General features: G+C 44.3%; 1 protein-coding gene across 7 annotated transcripts in view; it reads right to left on the bottom strand.

Annotated features, from left to right (window-relative positions):
* Nucleotides 1-123: 123 nt before the first annotated feature.
* Nucleotides 124-20295, bottom strand: part of DHX8 (DEAH-box helicase 8) — a 43792-nt gene continuing 23620 nt past the window's right edge. For 3 of the 7 annotated variants that reach the window (XM_054457767.2, XM_054457766.2, XM_054457769.2), the window contains 11 exons: nt 19692-19886; nt 19201-19386; nt 18870-19080; nt 18390-18571; nt 13432-13572; nt 9589-9744; nt 6642-6779; nt 6026-6154; nt 5350-5546; nt 4693-4872; nt 2597-3286 (listed from right to left, as the gene is read on the bottom strand). In XM_054457767.2, the coding sequence (XP_054313742.1) occupies nt 3067-3286; nt 4693-4872; nt 5350-5546; nt 6026-6154; nt 6642-6779; nt 9589-9744; nt 13432-13572; nt 18390-18571; nt 18870-19080; nt 19201-19386; nt 19692-19886 (1935 nt within the window). In that variant the 3' untranslated portion in view covers nt 2597-3066. Of the gene's footprint in view, nt 698-2596; nt 3287-4692; nt 4873-5349; nt 5547-6025; nt 6155-6641; nt 6780-9588; nt 9745-13431; nt 13573-18389; nt 18572-18869; nt 19081-19200; nt 19387-19691; nt 19887-20295 lie in introns of those variants that run through there. The other 4 variants (XM_063656394.1, XM_063656393.1, XM_054457771.2 and 1 more) reach the window with 2 other exon arrangements.

The raw sequence follows: 20295 nt of genomic DNA, 5'->3' as shown, positions 1-20295 counted from the left end.
CAGGAAGGGATGCCCCTCGACCACTACCCACAAATAAAAGGCAACATTACTTCTTCCTAGAAACACAAAATATCAATGTACTGACACAATTTAGTGCAAGAAACAGAACATTTTAAAAACAGGTTTTAAAAATATATAATTTAATTCCACATTAAAGCCAAGCTATCATGGTGGGAAGAAGGTATAAAAATCGGGTGGAAACCCTGAGGGCCAAGTACACACACAAAGAGAGAGGGATTTAGCTGAGAAGCAGCATCCAGGGAAAGAAAGGTCTCCACAAGCTGAGATGATTGCCCTCTGCCCTCTGAACTGTTCATTAACAAGTCACCAGTCCCAGTTCTTTGTTCAAATCCTCAAACTTGGAGAGGCACTGCTCCAATGAGACAGCTACAGAAACCACGGGGAGGAAGTGCTTTGGGCTGCAGGAGAGACAGTCAAAGCCAAATCACGTCCAGGCGGGATGAAGTAAACCTGGACCGAGGAGCCTGACCCAGCTGCGGAGCTCACACATGCCCCATAGGGACGGTCCCCCCATATACACAAACAGCACACTCAGCATGTGTGCAGAGGCAGGCAACTCCTGAACTTGGTTCTCACTGGGTGGGGGTGAACAATATACTTCAATGGCCAAGAAGATCCCAGCTCTCTGCATGAGACCCACATCCTCTCCTGGGCTGTCACTCAATCTTGGGAAATACTGGTTCAAGGAAGAGAAACAAGGGCTCCATTGTGTGAGAGCAGCAGGCAAGCTCCCCTTCTACATCTGGACAAGACCCCCCCTTCTCCCTCAGAGCAGGCTCAGCTCAGCTGCTGACATTGCTTTCCTGATGGTCAAAAGGTCAGAACCCAGCTATGTTGTCATAGCAGAGAAGTGACCTCAGCTCTAGGGTAGAGATGGTCAAGGAACACCCACAGAATGGGGATCCTTCTTTTTCCTCCACCTGAGCCAGAAAGATAACCAACCCTGCTGTCTCATCCTTGGCCCATTCAACATCCCTTTTCAACCTCAGCTTGAAACCCAACCCTCCCTTCCCAGGTGTCAACATTGTCAGTGCTGGGCACTCAGTCAGGACAGGCTAGGCCACTATATCCAGGAGTGTTTCTGAATGGGGAAAATTCAGGCTGGAATTAGGACTGGGAGCCAGGTGTGGTGGCATGCACCTGTAATCCCAGCTACTCAGGAGGCTGAGGCAGGAAGATCACTTGAGCCCAGGAGTTTGACACCAGCCTAGGCAAGATGGCAAGACCCTGTCTTAACAAAAACAAAAACAAAACAAAACGAGATTGGGGAGGTGGGTGCCCAGTCCCCGTTTCCCCTTTGGTTTCATTTGAGGTCCCTGTACTGTCTCTCCCGAGAAGGCCTTCAAGGTTAACACACAACAATGCCCTGCCCCTTGATTACTGGCCTGGGCTTACGAAGGCGCATACTCAGAATCAGGAGGCACTCACTCAGCTTAATGAAGGGGCAGGGATCTGCAGTCAGCAGACTGCCTGGCCTATATTCCTCTCCCTCGGACTCTTTCTGAATTGTGTCTTTAGGGTGTGGTTTGCTGCCCAGTGACAACATACATTCCTTTATATCCTGGAATGTTATATAGTCTCTCTTAGTGTCTGGCATACAGTTCTACAGTAGTTCTAGCATTTACATCACTTCAGAACTTACTAACAACATAAGGACAGGAAAAGCAGCACCGTAACAGGATGTGCCCAATCTCTCAGAAGCTTCTCTACAAGTACTACATCCAGACCAGCTTTCCCCAAGTTCCACAACCTGGCCTGGCAAGACCTGCCTGATGTTCCGCCAGGTAAGGAGCCTCCTCAGTGCAGAGGACAGTGGCTCTGGACTGTAATCCCAGCACTTTGGGAGGCAGAGGCAGGTGGACTGCTTGAGGCCAGGGATTGGAGAGCAGCCTGGGCAGCATAGTGGGAACCCATCTCTATGGGAAGAAAAAAAAAAACCCTCCTCAGGAGCTGTGAGGAGGGCACAAGGAGGTGGCCATTCCCCAAGCAAGTGCTAGGAAAAAACCACTAAGAACAAGCCCTGCAGCACAGATACTGGCAGCACAAACCAGCTGAGAGGAGGGGTGTTATGTTTGTTTTCTGTTTGGAGTGGGGAAAGGGAGGTTTTGACCATAAAATCCCTTTGTTAAGGTCTATCCAGGACCTCAGGGGAAAAAAATAAAAACAAAATAAAATAAAAGCTGTGTTGTTACTTACTATGTTTCAAAAGGAAATGGGATATGCTGCACATTGCGAATGTGGTGGGAGGTAGAGGGAGCAAGGGGAAACCTTCTGTATTTAATATGTGCCATCTGTAGCCACTCAGGCCTCCAGACTGAAGTGCTCTGTGGAGAGGACATGGTTGATCATCGGGCGATCCCCCAGCACGGCCCGGCTAGTGCTGATGCTGAAAGACAAGGCTGGAAGTCTGGGCTGTATGTCGTTTCCGAGTGCAAAGAGGCCCTGTGCTGTGGTTTTAGGGGATTCAGGGGATTCTCATCATGTGTGCCAGAGCACAGACACTAAATCTCCCTCACCCTGAGCCCAGGCCAATATCCTAATCTTTCGGCTAAAAGAAAACAGTCACAGAAAACGATTTTTGTTTCCTTAAGAAAATAAATATTTCCAGGAGGTCAAGCCAAAGTACAGGGGCTGGGAAGGGGGTGGGAAGTGGGGCAAACACTTTAGATGAGCACAGTAGCTCCTGCTAGCTGGGGCATCAGGGCCCTCACCATGTCCCTGCACAAGATGCTCGCCCACTCCACCTTCCCATCCTGGGGCTGCACAAATTGTCCCTTTCTTGAAGTTGATGCAATGTGTCTCTGTGTTAGATATGAGCTCCCAACTGGGCCCAAGGACTTGGGGTGATGGAGGCTGGAGGCTCTTGCCAAAGCCAGGCTTAAATCCCTGTTTCTATTTTACCAGCAGGGAAGAAATGAGAGTCGAGTTGAGAAAATGCTCAGTTAAGACAGTCACAGGACAGCTGTATCCTCAGGACCAGCCTGTCATCGATAAGTCCAAGCTCCGGCTACTGCTGCTGGAGAGGCAAATGAACAATCTTGCCTTTCAGCGCCGTCGGAAGGCTCGAGATATTCTCCAGGCGTTGGGTTCCTCATAGCGGTTGTACAAGGGTTCAAGACGCTGTTGCTTCTTCTGTTTGCTTAGCTTAGTTGGGTCTGAGACCTTGAAGAAGGCTGGGGCAAACTCCACAAGCCACCGAGGGTCGATGGTGGTAACTTCACGCATGTATTCCTTGGTGGTCAGCACCAGCTCATGGTACACCACCCTGAGGGGGGACAGAGATAGGACTCAAGCCTCTGGATATAGGCCCCACTCTACAGTCGACCTGGTCCCTAGTAGGCCTCAGCTGAGCTTACATTTTATACTATTACCTCTCCTGCCTGACATCTATAAGACTGCAGTCTGTTTATGACAGCCACACCCCAATACTGAAGCACCCGCACACCTCTAACCACAAGAAAGGTCTCAGGAAAATGTGTTCTAGTCCTGGCTCTGGCTCTAACTAGTTAAGTGACATGGAGCCAATCACATCCCTTCTCTAATCTGTTTCTTGCTCTATAAAATGTGAGGGTGGTTTATTAGAATGTTTCCACAGAATTCTAGGGCTCTGAAGAGGGGCCTCACACTGCCACAAGGGATGGAGAAGGCCAAACATGCAAGAAGCCACATTTCTAACCCTTCTACTGTGATAACATCGTGGTTTTAAATCAGTTTTATATTACGGTTCTAGATAAGAGTCCAATTTTTTAAAAATGCTACTTTAAAACAAGTTTTTTTTTTTTTTTAAAAACATCACTAGGTAGTTGTTTTTTTCTTTTTCTTTCTTTTTTTTTTTTTTTTTGAGACAGAGTCTCACTCTGTCTCCCAGGCTGGAGTGCAATGGCACAATCTCGGCTCACTGCAACCTCCGCCTCCCGGGTTCAAGCTATTCTCATGTCTCAGCCTCCCAAGTAGCTGGGATTACAGGTGCCTGCCACCACGCCTGGCTAACTTTGTATTTTTAGTAGAGACATGGTTTCACTATGTTGGTCAGGTTGGCCTGGAATTCCTGACCTCTGGTGATCCACCTGCCTCGGCCTCCCAAAGTGCAGGGATTACAGACGTGAGCCACCATGCCCGGCCACTAGGTAGTTGTTTTTTTTTTTTTTTGAGATGGAGTTTTGCTCTTGTTGCCCAGGCTGGAGTGCAATGGGTGATCTCGGCTCACCGCAACCTCCACCTCCTGGGTTCAAGCGATTGTCCTGTCTCAGCCTCCCAAGTAGCTGGGATTACAGGCATGCGCCACCACACCTGGCTAATTTTGTATTTTTAGTAGAGACAGGGTTTCTCCATGTTGGTCAGGCTGGTCTTGAACTCCCGACCTCGGCTGATCTGCCCGCCTCAGCCTCCCAAAGTGCTGGGATTACAGGTGTGAGCCACCGTGCCTGGCCAATAGGTAGTTTTTTTAAACCACAATTTTTTTTTTCAACTAGGTCTCACCCCTATGATTTTAATTCTTTCATAGGGTTTGATACATTGTGCCTAATTCAGGTTTCTGCTGCTCTAGAAAGGCAGGCAGTGTTATACTAGGACATACTGGGAGTAGTGAAGACACAATCACAAAATACCAGGAGATTTACAGGTTTTTCTCTGCCCAGAAAAGCCCCTAGACCCTGGGACATGTCCACCTACCATTCTGGCTGTCTGTTGAAGAGGGCACTGGAAGGATGGATATAGACCACCTGCTGGTCGATCAGTGTCCGGTAACCCTCCTGCGGGTCTTTCTTGGCAGCATTACGGAAGAACCCACTGCAGATGGCCTTCTGCACTCGGACTGTGGACTTGCCACAGGAAACAACATCCAGCTTGTGTCTATCAAGATAGGACAAAAGATATGAGCCCACTCGGCTTTCACAAGTCTATTTTCACAATGACAGTGCCCAATACATCCATCTTGGGGTGCCCAGAGTAGTCACCAGGATCTTCCTTCCAGCCCTAAGTGTACTACAGAGGCAGCTCTACACAGTAGGCAGACGGAGGCACTCAGAGACGGACACTTTGTTTAGACAGGTATTCAATTCCACAGTAATAATGTTCATGAGGGTTGCAAACAAACAGCATTTTTTTCAACAACAAATAATCTTCCTCTTAGGTATCTGAGGTAATTCTCAGGCATACCCTTACTTGGGGAGAAGGAATATAACAAAGATGGAAAAGCTGGAGGAAAAGGGTTATGTGAGGAGCAAGAGAAAAGGTGCCTATAGCTTTATAGGTACACACAGAGATGAACAGACATGATACTCAAGGTGGTTCAACTCAAACATGCAGAGTCATCAGATTCCGGCTTACCTGTCCATTATGCCTAACATCTGCTTGCGAATGTCCTGGGCCCGGCGCAGGGAACGAGCCTGGATAAAGTTCTCATAGCACCATGGGTTGGAGAACTTGTTGTTCTTCCAGGAGTTGTACACAGCTAGCAGGGTGAGGTGGTCCCCTTCAGTCTGGTGGAATTTGGCCTTCTTCTGATCTGCAAGGGCTTGTTTATCCTGCCAAGCAGTGGGACAGAGGAACATTTCCGACTCAACAGCTACTAACTGAACATGGAGCAATTCTAGGGAGCCCTACAAGACCCTATCAAAAGTGTCCACATCAGGCTAGGCATGATGGCTCAGGCCTGTAATCCCAGCATTTTGGGAGGCTGAGGCAAGAGGTTCACTTGAGGCCAGGAGTTTGAGACCAGCCTGGCCAACATGGTGCAACCCTGTCTCTACTAAAAATACAAAAATTAGCAGGGCATGGTGGCACATGCCTGTAATCCCAGCTGCTCTGGAGGCTGAGGCAGGAGAACTGCTTGAACCCGGGAGGTAGAGATTGCAAGATCATTCCAGTGCACTCCAGCCTGGGCAACAGAGTGAGACTCCATCTCAAAAAAAAAAAAAAGTCCACATCAAGCATTGGAATGGCAACAGGCCAACTACCCCAACTTCATGGCACCCCCATCTAAACTTGGATCTGAACTTCCTACCTTGGGCCTATAGAAGACATTCTGCACAGACAGCATGGATACAATGGTCAGCATTTCCTCACTGCAGCCCAGATGCACAGACATGATGAGCATTTTGCATAGCATTGGCTCCAGAGGGAACTCTGCCATCTAGAGGGAGAAAAAAAGACTACAACTGCTTCCCTGTGGAAGACACATTTGGATTCACCATAGCAAGACCTTGGTCAGAGTGGGTAACAACACAGATTTTCCCAAAGCATAATGATGCCTTGGGATGCCTTTCTCTATCAGAAGAACGCTGTTGTTTATTCTTTTCCCAAATAAACTCCAACGGGATGTATGTGACCAAGCATATAACTACTGTTGGGGTAGATGAGAATTTTGCAGATGCCGTTTCTAATTAAGGCTACATTCAGTAATACATCCTCAGGCAAAATTAACTATGAACAGAACACCTTTTTGTATAAAGAAGAAACAGTTTAAAGTGATAGTGGAGAAATTCAGGTTAAAAACAAACATTTAGAATTCTACTCAAAGCTTATCCACGGCCTCAGCCTGATTTTGTACAGACTGAAGGATGTGAAAGGCTGACCAGGGAATCTTCCCAAAAGCACAGGAAGTTAAGTCTGTCCCTTACCCGGCGGCCCAAGCGAGTGAGCAGGCCCTCGTCATCCAGGGCCCCCAGTGTGTACAGCTGCTCCATGGCTGTGATCAAAGTTTCCATAGGTGGGGCATCCATGAAATCAAAGGACAGCAGATCATTGATACCCATGGCCTAGAACATAAAGGAAGAAGGCATGTGACAAGAGGGTCAGTCTAGCCAGTGTCAGCATGTGGGGAAGCTACTTGTTACTTTATTTCCCATTTCTTCAATTGCAATTAGGAAGCCACCAGTGAGACTGGCAGTAACTTCCAGGGCTGGGCCACATAAAACTCAGACTATTATAATAGAAAGCACATACTTGAGATGAGTCTCACTCTGTCGCCCAGGCTGGAGTGCAGTGGCCCAATCTCAGCTCACTGCAACCTCCACCTTCTACCTTCAAGTGATTCCCCTGCCTCAGCATCCCAAGTAGCTGGGATTATAGGCACCCGCCATCATGCCCAGCTAATTTTTGTATTTTCAGTAGAGATGGCGTTTTACCATGTTGGCTGGGCTGGTCTTGAACTCCTGACCTCAAGTGATCCGCCTGCCTCGGCCTCCCAAAGGAAAGCACATAATTTCTCAGGAAACTTTTTGAAAATACTCTCTCAGTTGGGCATGGTGGCTCACACCTGTAATCCCAGCAGTTTGGGAGGCCAAGGAGGGAAAATCGCTTGAGCCCGGGAGTTGAGACCAGCCTGGGCAACATGATAAAACATCTTCCAAAAAAAAAAAAAAAAACAAAAACAAAACCCTAACACTCTCTCAAAATGACAATACGTACAACTCAACAACAAAAGGACAAACAACTCAGTTTAAAAAATAGGCAAAGAGCTTGAATAGACATTTCTTCAAAGAAGATATACAAATGGCCAACAAGCACATAAAAAGATGCACAGATACACAACATCAGTAGTAATTAGGGAAACGCAAATCAAAACTACAATGAGATATCACTTCATACCCACTAGGATGGGTTTAAGTTTTTTAAAAAACAGAAACTAACAAATGTCGGTGAGGACGGGAGACATCAGAAACCTCATGCATTGTTGGTGGGAATGTAAGATGTTGCAGCCACTGTAGAAAAGTTTGGTGGTTCCTTAATAGGCTAAATACAGAATTAGCACATGACCCAGCAATTACACTTCTAGGTATACACCCAAAAGAACTGAAAGCAGACTCAAACAGATACCTGCACACTAATGTTCACAGCAGCATTATTGATAATAGCCAAAAGGTAGAAACAATCCAAATGTCCATCTGCTGATGAATGGATAAACAAAATGTGGTATATACGTACAACAGAATACTATTCACCCTTAGAAAGGAATGAAATAAATGGATAAACCTTGAAAATAACATGAATAAATCTTGAAAACATTATTCTAAGAGAAACAGGTCAGATACAAAAGAATATTGTATGATTCCACTTAAATGAGGCTATCTAGAATAGACAAATTCAGAGAGGTAGAAAGTAGAAGAGTAGTTACCAAGGGATAGAGGAAGGGGGAAAGGGGAGTCACTGTTTAATGGGTACAGAGTTTCTGTTTGGGACAATGAAAAAGTTCTAGAAATGGATGTTGGTGATGGTTGTACAACATCTTGAATGTATTTAATGCCACTGAATTGTATACTTTAAAAAGCTTACAATAGTAAATGTTGTTATGTATTTTACAATAATAATAATAATATAGTCTACCAACTTGTCCTGTCTCTTGCATACATCATTTCTACTATATATCTATGAGGGATCTCATACCATGTTAGGTGGGAGGGATATAAAGATGGCCAGGATATGGCCCCTGCTTTCAGAGTTCACACTGGGTGAGAACTATGTTCACAAAACCACCACAGTGCAATCTACATGCCTGGTACGTAGCAGGTGTTCAATACATTAGCTAATTCGATGAATAAAAGAAACGACTGAATGATGCACGATTCAAGTGTATATAAAGTGTGATGTGGTAGGACCTAAGCTTTCTATTTTTTTCTCATAAAGTGATCGTGACCATAAACACAGCAGGTGTTCAATAAATGTTTATTGTGTGAATAATAACTATGAGGAATTATGTTAGCAATCACCAAGCACTGTGCCAAGTGCCTTTACCTACATTATCTCACTTATCTTTCCAACAAATACTATTAACAGCCCCTTTTTCAGAGGAGAACACAGAGCAGAGGGCAAAGTAAATAAACTTGCCCAAAGTCACAGTTTGGAGCTGAAGTCCGAGCCACAGATGCCTCTCTGTTGGCACTTCAGAGACTGGAGTAGGTTTCTTTTTTCTTTCCAAAGTTCTGTTTCAGCCTCTTTTACAGGGAATAAATAATAAATGACAACAGAGCACTCTGCACCAGAAAGTGCCAGGGCTCCAGGGTAGCATCAGTGTCGGGGGAAACGCCATCAGCTGGGAAATTACTCATACAGCTCCTCCTGCCAAAAGAGAATGAAGTCCTCACTGGGGACTGAGAGAGGAAGAACAATGATTCAGAATGAAAACCAAGCCCCTGAGAGCCAGTCTGAAATCTGTACTGACAGTTCCCTTGCAAAGTTTTTGAACAGGGGGTTTTTCTCTCGTTCTAAAAGAACAGAATTGGATCTGAGCACTAAAGTGGTTGAGGTTAGGTGTGTTTGTCCACAGTTTGGCATTGATTATATTTTTCTAATTTCCTTTTAGAAAATGCTCCTAACTAGAACCTTTTACAACCTAATATCCTGCTGGTTGTTATGGTAAGAAAAAATGTGTGTTCACAGCAGACATGCCAACTTAGCCCCAGACCTGCCGTGAGAGGCTGTTATCACAGCCATTTGCATTTCACTCAAAGGGACTAGTTTCATGAGGTTACTAAAGTATTTAACAAGGTTCATAAAACTGAGATTTATTTATGAAGGCCAGGATTGGACTGTTCCACCAACCCATTTTAACAAGACAGTGATTTCTACCTTGAGTGACAGCACTGTGCTTGCTAAGTTGGTTCTCTGGATTTCCGGCACGTTGGTGGTCAGCATTTCATCTCGGTAGGCACGTTCTGTGTACAGCCTGTAACACTTCCCTGGGCCTGTTCTCCCAGCTCTGCCAGCTCGTTGCTTTGCCTGAGCCTAGAGGGTTGGGCATATAAAAGCAACATATCTGTTAAACACTGCTTAACAGCTTTACCCAGGATATATGTTAAAAGGGGGACAATTAGCAACTAGCAAAATCAGAAATGGGGTTGATTTCACTTCCTTTGGGACCATTTCCAAGACTACCAATGCTCTTATCTTCCCCTTTCCATACTCAGCACTTCGGGGAAGTTTGTTCAAGGGAGGCAATACAAGCAGGGTTAATGGAAGAAATATTATACAGATCTCAGACATACATCTTCAAAATAGTGTGGCGCAATATAAAAGAGAAAGCATAAAACAAGATGACAGAACACCATCCCCACAGTTATGACCAAAAATGTAAGTGAAGTAAATATATTATGTCAATCATCCCAATGATGACTCTGCAGTCATTTTAAAAATTATGTTTGCAGGCCAGGCGTCATGGCTCACGCCTATAATCCCAGCACTTTAGGAGGCCAAGGTGGGTAGATCGCCTGAGCCCAGGAGTTCGAGACCAGCCAGGGCAATATGTTGAAACTCCATCTCTACAAAAAATACAAAAATTAGCTTGGTGTGGTGGCTCACGCCTGTAGTCCCAGTATTCAGGAGGCTCAGATGGGAGGATCACCTGACCCTGGGGAGGTCGAGGCTGGCTGCAGTAAGCCGTAATCACACCACTGCACTACAGCCTGGGCAACAACAGAGACTGACCCTGACTCAAAATAAAATAAAAAATAAAAATAAAAATCATGTTTGCAATGTTAAATGACAGAAGAAAATGTTCATTCGCATTAAATGCAAAATGCAAGTTACGAAACAATGTAAAATAATTTTAGTAAAAGTCTTTATATATCAACTACTAGAAGGAAATGACTAGGGGAAAAAAACCCTAAAATGTTAACAGTGGCTAACTCTGATAGTAGGCTTGCAGATGAGGTCTATTTTCTTTAGACTTTACCAAATATTGAACATGTATTATTCTAATAGGAAAATTAAGTACTCAAAAAAATATACAAAACTGCATATTTACTTGACTACTAAAATTGCAACCATGAAAGAAAGAAACATGAAAAAAGAAAGAAACATAAAAAAAAAAACATGAAAAGAAAAACAGCAAAACGATAACAGTAGAGGTAGTAGGATGATGGGTAAATTCTTTTCTTCTATTTTTCAAAAATAATATAACACTACTTCGAAAACACTAATTTTTTTTTTAATTAAAAAAAAATGTAGTTTAGCCATAGGTTGCTAGGAAACAATGAATAGCAATCTGAAGAGGGCCATTTTCAGACAAACCATCTGTTGTTACAAACAGTACCAGGATTTACAAATTACTATGCCAGCTCCAAACCAAAGGATAGGTTATGAAAGGACAACTAACCACACAAATCCAGGCAGCAATCACACACAGTGGCTGGACTCCACAGCATTCTACAGATATCTCTCTCCAAATCAGGAAAGGCATGTGTAACTAATTTTTTGATCACCACCACCCTGACAAGTAGTATAGAGCATACAAGCTGGAGCCAGGCTACCCAGGTTCAAATCTTGGCTCCACTAGCTCTGTGATGTTAGGCAAATCACCTAACCCCTCTGTGCCTCAGGCTCCTCATCTGTGAAAATAATATCTACCACATAGGATCAATGCGAGAATGCACTGAGTCAATGCATGTATCTAGGACGTTAAGTACACTATAAGTGTGAGCTATTATTGGGCCAGGCACAGTGGCTCATGCCTGTAATCCCAGCACTTTGGGAGGCCGAGGCGGGTGGATCATGAGGTCAGGAGAGCGAGACCATCCTGGCTAAGACAGTGAAACCCCGTCTCTACCAAAACCACAAAAATTAGGTGGTCATGGTGGCATGCGCCTGTAATCCCAGCTACTTGGGAGGCTGAGGCAGGAGAATCACTTGAACCCAGGAGGCTGAGGTTGCAGTGAGCCGAGATCGCACCATTGCACTCCAGCCTGGGCAACAGAGCGAGGCTCCATCTCGAAAAACAAAACAAAACAAAACAAGTGTTAGCTATTATTATTACTTAAGTTTCAAAATAAAAATAGCCTTACAGCTTTCACAAATTATGAAAATAATACACACCCACCGTAAAAGATTAAGACAACATATAAAAGTATGAAAGAAAATGCACATCATCTAGTAGCACCACCTATAAATAATCTTGGCTAACATTTAGACTACATGCTTTCAATCTTGGGCACAGCTTGCTCACACACACTGCAGAAATGCTCACCATCTATTTTTAAACAAAAATTGGATTATACCATTCATGCTGTTTTGCAGGCTCACTTTTTCAAATAAAATATTATAGTTACATGCTTATGTCATTAAATATAGATACACGCCACCATGTTAACGCCACCAACATTCTATGCCATGAATATACCATAATTTATTAAACTACTTCCCTTTTGGAATACATTTAGAATTTTTTCCAGGTTTCCTCTGATATAAACAATGCTTCGATGAACATCCTTTTCCATTACCTTTGGACATGTATTTAATCATTTCTAACTTTCAGATATATTTCTAGAAGCAGAACAGTTAGGTTAAAGAGATGAACCTTTAAGTTTTGGATATACTATTGCCAAACTTCTCTCAAAAAAGTGATCGGGTAATTCATTTTTAAATATAATTTAGGCAGGAAATTATTCCATAATTACCCAAAAAACCAGAAAGTCATGTAATTTATTATCTCAGATATCTATCTCGTAGCTAAGCAAGGTACTAGAAAATAAAGTACTGATCTTTCCATCTAAAATAGGTAATATAGGGTACTAGGATTCTAACTTTTTTTATGTTCTAGTTTTATGGGGCATTTAAACAAATTATTATTATTATTTTAGAGACAGGGTCTTGCTCTCTTGCCCCAGCTAGAGTGCAGTGATGCTATCCTAGCTCACTGCAGCCTCAGACTCCTGGGCTCAAGTGATCCTCCCACCTCAGACTCTTAAGCAGCTGGGACTGGTGGCACATGCCCCCATGCCAGGCTAATTTTTATTTTTTATTTTTTATAGTGACAGGGTCTTGCTATGTTGCCCAGGCTAGTTTAGAACTCCTGGCCTCAAGTAATCCTCCCACTTCAGCATTCCAAAGTGCTGGGATTACAGGTGTGAGCCAAGGTGTCTGGCCTTATGGGGGCATTTTAATGGTGAAATACTATTTTAAAGATTAAAAAGGGCCAGGCATGGTGGCTCACGCCTGTAATCCCAGCACTTTGGGAGGCCAAGACGGGTGGATCATCTGAGGTTGGGAGTTCAAGACCAGCCTGACCAACATGGTGAAACCCTGTCTCTACTAAAAATAGAAAATTAGCTGGGTGTGGTGGCGCATGCCTGTAATCCCAGCTACTTGGGAGGCTAGGCCAGGAGAATCGCTTGAACCCGGGAGGCAGAGGTTGCAGTGAGCCGAGATCGCGCCACTGCACTCCAGCCTGGGCAACAAGAGTGAAACTTAGTCTCAAAAAAAAAAAAAAAAGATTAAAAACTTCAAGGATCAATCAGACTTCGGGGATAAAAAAAGATTAAAAACAAATAACAAAAAACCCTTCCCTCATGTCATTATAGTACCCAGTATCATAAAAGTTCATCTTTGAAAACAAGTTTGAAATATATAACCACAAAAAAATTTCAGAAAGGCCCTAACCAGGATTATCAGGAAAACTGTTGATACAAGCCGTCATACCTGAGAAATAGGCGTCACCACAAGCTGGTCAATCCCTGTCTTGGAATTGTAAACTTTCTGCTTCACGAATCCTGGGTCCACCACATAGTAGATACCATCAATAGTCAGCGATGTCTCTGCGATATTGGTGGCAATCACAACCTGAAGGCAAGAGGGACAAAGCTGGAGTGAGGTGCCCAGGCTCAGCCCTGAGGTATGAAATGGTCTTCTGAACCCAGATATCTTCCTGAAGGAATATGTGGCTATCTCTGTCTCTAGATGGTTAAAATGACACTTAATCCCAGCTCAGCCTCCAACAGCAGAAGGGAGGTGCCTTCCGCTTAACGGTTAAGTTGGAAAAGGGATGGTACCTGAGAGGTGAGTGGAACAGGAAAAAGCTACGGCCAATAAAAGCCAATTTCATTTGGTGCAAATAGCTACTGTATATCTCATTTTCTAGATCCAATGTTGATTACTACAATTTTAATTTTCTAGCACCCTGGGAAAGCAGAGATTTCCTGGCATCACATGTGCCAATGCAAAATGAGATTTTTCTTTCCCCTACCGAGACATCTGGACTAAAAAATGGGCTGCTTGTATTTTGTGGAATATGTATGTGGAACAAGAGGGAGATTGCTTCCTTTTACTGATCATAAAATGAACCATGAGATGAAACAGGAATTTCACAGTTTGTGTGTGTGTAGCAGTCTATGTGATCTGGAGGATTATTAGTCTCAGCTTGGCACTGTCACTGTTCTTCCACCCAGAGGTTCAGCTAATAAAATACAATTGCTTGGAAAAATCATCACTGGGGGCACTGGAATATCACGCATCATGCCAGCATCTTAGTGGTCCTGAAAGGCTTCTACCTGCTACAGAACTACAGAAGCTCTGCTTAGAAAGAACTCTCATTATTAGGAATAGAATAGGGGAGAAATTCACCATCTTTCCACTCAAGCCTCCTCCCATGTTTCCCTCCTCAGCGCCATCTTCCATCCGGCTGCCCAAGCCAGAAACCTGAGAGTCATGCCTGACTTCCCTCACCCTTCTCCCCTTTACCTGTTAGTACCCACCAAGTCTTGTCCATTTTAACTCTTTAACATTACTCAAGTCCATCTGCCTTCTTTTTTTTTTTTTTTGAGATGGAGTCTCACTCTGTTGCCCAAGCTGGAGTGCAGTGGTACGATCTCGGCTCACTGCAACCTCCACCTCCCGGGTTCAAGCGATTCTCCTGCCTCAGCCTCCTGAGTAGCTGGGATTACAGGCACACGCCACCATGCCTGGCTAATTTTTGTATTTTTTAGTACAGACTGGGTTTCATTATGTTGGCCAGGCTGGTCTTGAACTCCTGACCTCGTGATCCACCCGCTTCGGCCTCCCAAAGTGCTGGGATTACAGGTGTAAGCCACCACGCCTGGCCAAGTCCATCTGCCTTCTACTCTTAGGTATATGTCCAAGAGAGATGAAAACATACATCCACACAAAAACTTCGTTTTCTTTTTAGAGACAGGGTCTGGTTTGCTCTGTAGCCCTGGCTGGAGTAGTCGTGTGATCATGGCTCATAGCAGCCTCACCCTCCCAGGCTCAAGTGATCCTCCCACCTCAATCTCTTGAGTAGCTGGGACTACAGGCATGTGCCACCACGCCTGGCTGATTTTTTTTTTCTTTTTTTTTTTTTGGTAGAGATAGGGGTCTCGCCATGTTGCCCAGGCTGATCTTGAACTTCTGGGCTCAAGGGATCCTCCCACTTTGGCCTCCAAAAATGCTGGGATCTGCCAGGTGCAGTGGCTCACGTCTGTAATCCTAGCACTTTGGGAGCCTGAGGCGGATGGATCATCTGAGGTCAGGAGTTTGAGACCAGCCAGGCCAACATGGTGAAACCCTGTCTCTACTAAAAATTCAAAAATTAGCCGGGCGTGGTGGCACATGCCTGTAATCCCAGCTACTCGGGAGGCTGAGGCAGAAGAATCACCTGAACCTGGGAGGCAGAGGTTGCAGTGAACCGAGATCATGCCACTGCATTCCAGCCTGGATGACAGAGCAAGACTCTGTCTCAAAAAAAAAAAAAAAAAAAAAAATGCTGGGATAACAGGCATAAGCCACTGTGCCTGGCTCACACAAAAATGTGTAAACAAATGTTCACAGCAGCATTATTCAAGAAATCCCAAAAGTGAAAATGACTCCTATGTCTATCTTTTTCTTTCTTTTGAGATAGTTTTGCTCGTTGCCCAGGCTGGAGTGCAATGGCACAATCTCGGCTCACTGAAACCTCTGCCTCCTGGGTTCAGGTGATTCTCCTGCCTCAGCCTCCCAGGTAGCTGGGATTACAGGCGCCCACCACCACGCCTGGCTAGTTTTTGTATTTTTAGTAGAGACAGGGTTTCACCATATTGGCCAGGCTGGTCTTGAACTCCTGACCTCAGGTGATCCATCTGCCTCAGCCTCCCAAAGTGATGAAATTACAGGCGTGAGCCACTGCGCTCAGCTCCAATGTCCATCAACTGATAAATGGATAAACAAAATGTGTTGTGCCCATACAACACAACAGTATTCAGCAAGAAAAAGAAATCAAGTATTGATACATACTACAATGTTGATGAACTCTGAAAACATGCTAAGTCTGGAAAAATCACTGGAAATAAGCCAGCCACAAATATATGATTTCATTTATATGAAATGTCCAGAATAGGCAAATCCACAGAGATAGAAGGTATAGGTTAGTGGTTTCCAGGGGCTGAGCAGACGAGTAAATGGGGATAGATGACTGCTAAAGGGTACAGCATTTCTTTTTAGGGAGATAAAATTGTTCTAAATATAATTGTGGTGATGGCTGCACAATTCTGTGAATACGGTTAGCCCTCTGTATCTGCTGATTCCCCATCTGTGGATTCAACCAACAGCAGATTAAAAATATTTGAGGAAAAAAATACAACAATAAAAAAATACAAATAAAAAATACAGTAAAACAACTACTTATATAGCATTTACACTGTATGAGGTATTACAGGTAATCTAGAGATAAAGTATCACACAGGAAGATGTGCATAGGTTACATGCAAATACTACGGCATTTTATATAACAGACTTGAGCATACTTAGATTTTGGTATCCCCAGGGGTCCTGGAACCAATCCCTACATACCATGGGTAAAAGCCTTTGAACTGTACACTTTAAAAGGGTAAATTCTGGCTGGGCACAGTGGCTCACGCCTGTAACCCCAGCACTTTGGGAGGCCGAGGGGGGCAGATCATCTGAGGTCAGGAGTTCGAGACCAGCCTGACCAACATGGAGAAACCCTGTCTCTACTAAAAACACAAAAGTAGCCGGGCATGGTGGCACATGCCTGTAATCCCAGCTACTTGGGAGGCTGAGGCAGGAGAATCGCTTGAATCCGGGAGATGGAGGTTGCGGTGAGCCAAGATCGCACCATTGCACTCCAGCCTCGAACAAGAGCGAAACTCCGTCTCAAAACAAACAAACAAAAAAAGGTAAATTCCAATCTGGGCAACATGGCGAAATTGTGTCTCTACAAAAAAAATACAAAAATTGGCTGGGTGTGGTGGCTCACCCCGGTAATCCCAGCACTTTGGGAGGCCGAGGCCGGCAGATCACATGAGGTCAGGAGTTCGAGACCAGCCCGGCCAACGTGGGGAAACTCCATCTCTACTAAAAATACAAAAATAAGCCAGGAGTGGTAGTGGGTGCCTATAGTCCCAGCTACTCGGGAGGCTGAGGCAGGGGAATTGCTTGAACCTAGGAGGTGAAGGTTGCAGTGAGCCGAGATTGTGCCGTTGCACGCCAGCCTGGGCAACAAGAGTGAAACTCTGTCTCAAAAAAGAAAACAAAAACAAAAACAAAAATTAGCCAAGAATGGTGGCATGCACCTGTAGTCCCAGCTGCTTAGGAGGCTGAGGCAGGAGGATCACTTGAGCCTGAAAGGCAGAGGTTGCAGTGAGCTGAGATCACACTACTGCACTCCAGCTTGGGTGACAGAGTGAGACCCCACCTCAGAAACAAAAAAAAAAAGTGGGGGGTGGAAAGAGTTAATTGAAAGGTATGTAAATTATATCTCAATAAAACTGTTATTAAAAAGATACCTACATCCATCTGTCTCCTTTCCTGTTGTCTCATACACACAGTCATATACTTGGTTCCAGCCACTGGAACTATGCCATTCCCTGAACTGGCCCCACTTACTCATCTCCAGGCCATCACAGATAGTTCTGTGTCCTCAGAATGCTTGTCCCCTTGCCTTTCAAGAGTTCTCCAGGACTACCTTAGATCCTTATTTCCTCTAGGAAGACAGGGTTGGGTGCTCCCACCTGGGTATCCAAGTATGAGTGGCATTTTCACACTAAACGCTGAAAGTCTGTTGACTGGGGATGCCCCACAGCAGATAGAGGCTTGTTCTCACAATGCAGCTCCCATGTGTAGCCCAAAGCCTGGTAGATGCTCAAAAAATATTTGTCAAATGAAGGAGAAGAGGAAGAAGAGGAGAGGTCGCATACTAGACCCTCATTCCTAAACAAATTGGTTGGACCACTCTCTGAAGCCTAACAAACAAGACTTGCATACACCTGGCCGGGCGCGGTGGCTCACGCCTGTAATCCCAGCACTTTGGGAGGTCGAGGCGGGCGGATCACGAGGTCAGGAGATCGAGACCATACTGGCTAACACAGTGAAACCTCGTCTCTATTAAAAATACAAAAAATTAGCCAGGCGTGGTGGCGGGTGCCTGTAGTCCCAGCTACTCGGGAGGCTGAGGCAGGAGAATGGCATGAACCCGGGAGGCGGAGCTTGCAGTGAGCTGAGATCGCACCACTGCACTCCTGCCTGGGTGAGAGCAAGACTCTGTCTTAAGAAAAAAAAAAAAAAAAAAAAGACTTGCATACACCCTAAGCAGTCCCTACTATGGCTGGCAGGCTGCACACAACACATGGTTTCAGGGCACATGGAAGATTCATTTTTGCCCATGTTACCTTTCTGCTGCCTGGTGGAGCTGGGTCAAAGATTCGGGTCTGCATCTCACTGGGAAGAGCAGAGTACACTGGGAGGATAATTAACTCTGGAACATCAGGTCCCAGGGATTTCATTCTTTCATACAGGATCTCACAAGCAGTATCAATTTCTTCCTGACCAGTCAGGAAGACCAGGATATCACCTACGAGCAGAATAGAGCATTCATCTACTTTCTGTGTGTGTGTGTGTTCTATACAAAGGCTATGGTGATATTAATAAAACTTCAAATAACAGAACATATACATTCATATTCTGACCAGTAAGTAAACAATAGAAGTTTGTTTATATATTGACATTATAACCACCATCATCTCAAACATACAAGCCTGAGGCTTGCAGAGAGATGAATATTTAGAAGGTGTTTTTAAAAAGATTAGCAAAAAAGATACCCATATGAGGACTTTTGGCCTAAGAGGGAAAAAATTGCTTTTTCCCTTTACCTGGTGGTTCTGTTAAATGGATCTGCATAACAGTAATCAGGCTGGCATCCAGATAATCTGTCTCAGGTTCCTTTGTGTACAGTATTTCCACTGGATATGTTCGACCTGGGATGGTGAAAATGGGAGCTTCATAGAAGTATTGAGAAAACTTCACTGCGTCCAAGGTGGCTGAGGTGACAATCAGCTTCATGTCCTGCCGTTTCTGAACTGTCTGAAGAGAAATATTATGTGGCTTACTGAAAAGGACTACCCAGAGACACAGGTACTCAAATCCAACTGCCAGAATTCAGTTTCCAACAGGTAGAGGGGTCATTAAAGAGCATCTAGTTACCTTTTTCAACAATCCAAAGAGCACATCGGTGTGAATTGTCCTCTCATGCGCCTCGTCCAACATGATGATCGCGTACTGAGTGAGGTCAGGGTCAATCAAGCACTCTCTAAGCAACATCCCATCTGTCATGTACTTGATGACTGTTTCAGGGCTAGTGCAGTCCTCAAATCGAATGGTGTAGCCCACCTAAAGCAGAACAGAAGGGGAAAACCTAGGATACAAATGTCTCCTTTTCCCAATCACCAGGCAAGATTTCAGCCCAGTCACTGTCACTCATAATCTTAAGAATCTGATCAAGATGTACAGTAATTTCCTCACAGTAAGGTATGTCTTAGACTATACCCTGAACAGACTGATTATGACAATGGGAACCCTCTCTCCCTCAGGAGAAACCTGAAAAAAGAGAGTATTATTAATATTTCCATTTGATAGATTAAGAGATCTGGGCCTTTGCTTCTGGTATTTTTAGAGCGACTCCACTATCTACTTACCTCTTGGCCTAAGCAACAACCAAACTCCTCTGACACTCTTTTGGCCACCGACATAGCTGCCACTCTTCTGGGCTGGGTACACCCAATCTTGCCCCTGGAAGTGTAGCCTGCTTCCGCCAGGTACTGGGTGATCTGTGTTGTCTTTCCAGATCCTGTCTCACCAATGACAATCAGGATCTGATTGTCATGAACGGCCTGAAAGCAACAGAATATAAATATGGTCATTAAAATCTGCCAGAATATAAATATGGTCATTAAACAGAATATAAATATGGTCATTAAAATCTACATTACTCTGGAATAAAATAATTACTATATTCTAACACCAAAGAAAAGAGGAATATACATATATAGTTAAAGAAGTCACAATGAATTTAAAAGATACATAAAAAGTGTTCCTTCCCACTGTAACTCCCAAATTTCTAGTATCTTTCCCCAAAAGTTATTTCTTATTTCTACGTTGTTTGTAACAGCCAAGGATTACAATCGATGTTGCTATGGATATAGGACTACTTAAATAAACCAGAGCCTATCCAAATAACACAGCCCATAAAAAAAGGCTTTTTTTTTTTTTTTTTTTGAGACGAAGTCTCACTCTGTCGCC

This window comes from Pongo pygmaeus, chromosome 19 (assembly GCF_028885625.2).
Source record: "Pongo pygmaeus isolate AG05252 chromosome 19, NHGRI_mPonPyg2-v2.0_pri, whole genome shotgun sequence".
In the NCBI taxonomy this organism is placed as follows: Eukaryota; Metazoa; Chordata; class Mammalia; order Primates; family Hominidae; genus Pongo; species Pongo pygmaeus.
This window is presented reverse-complemented; position numbering and strand designations above follow the sequence as displayed.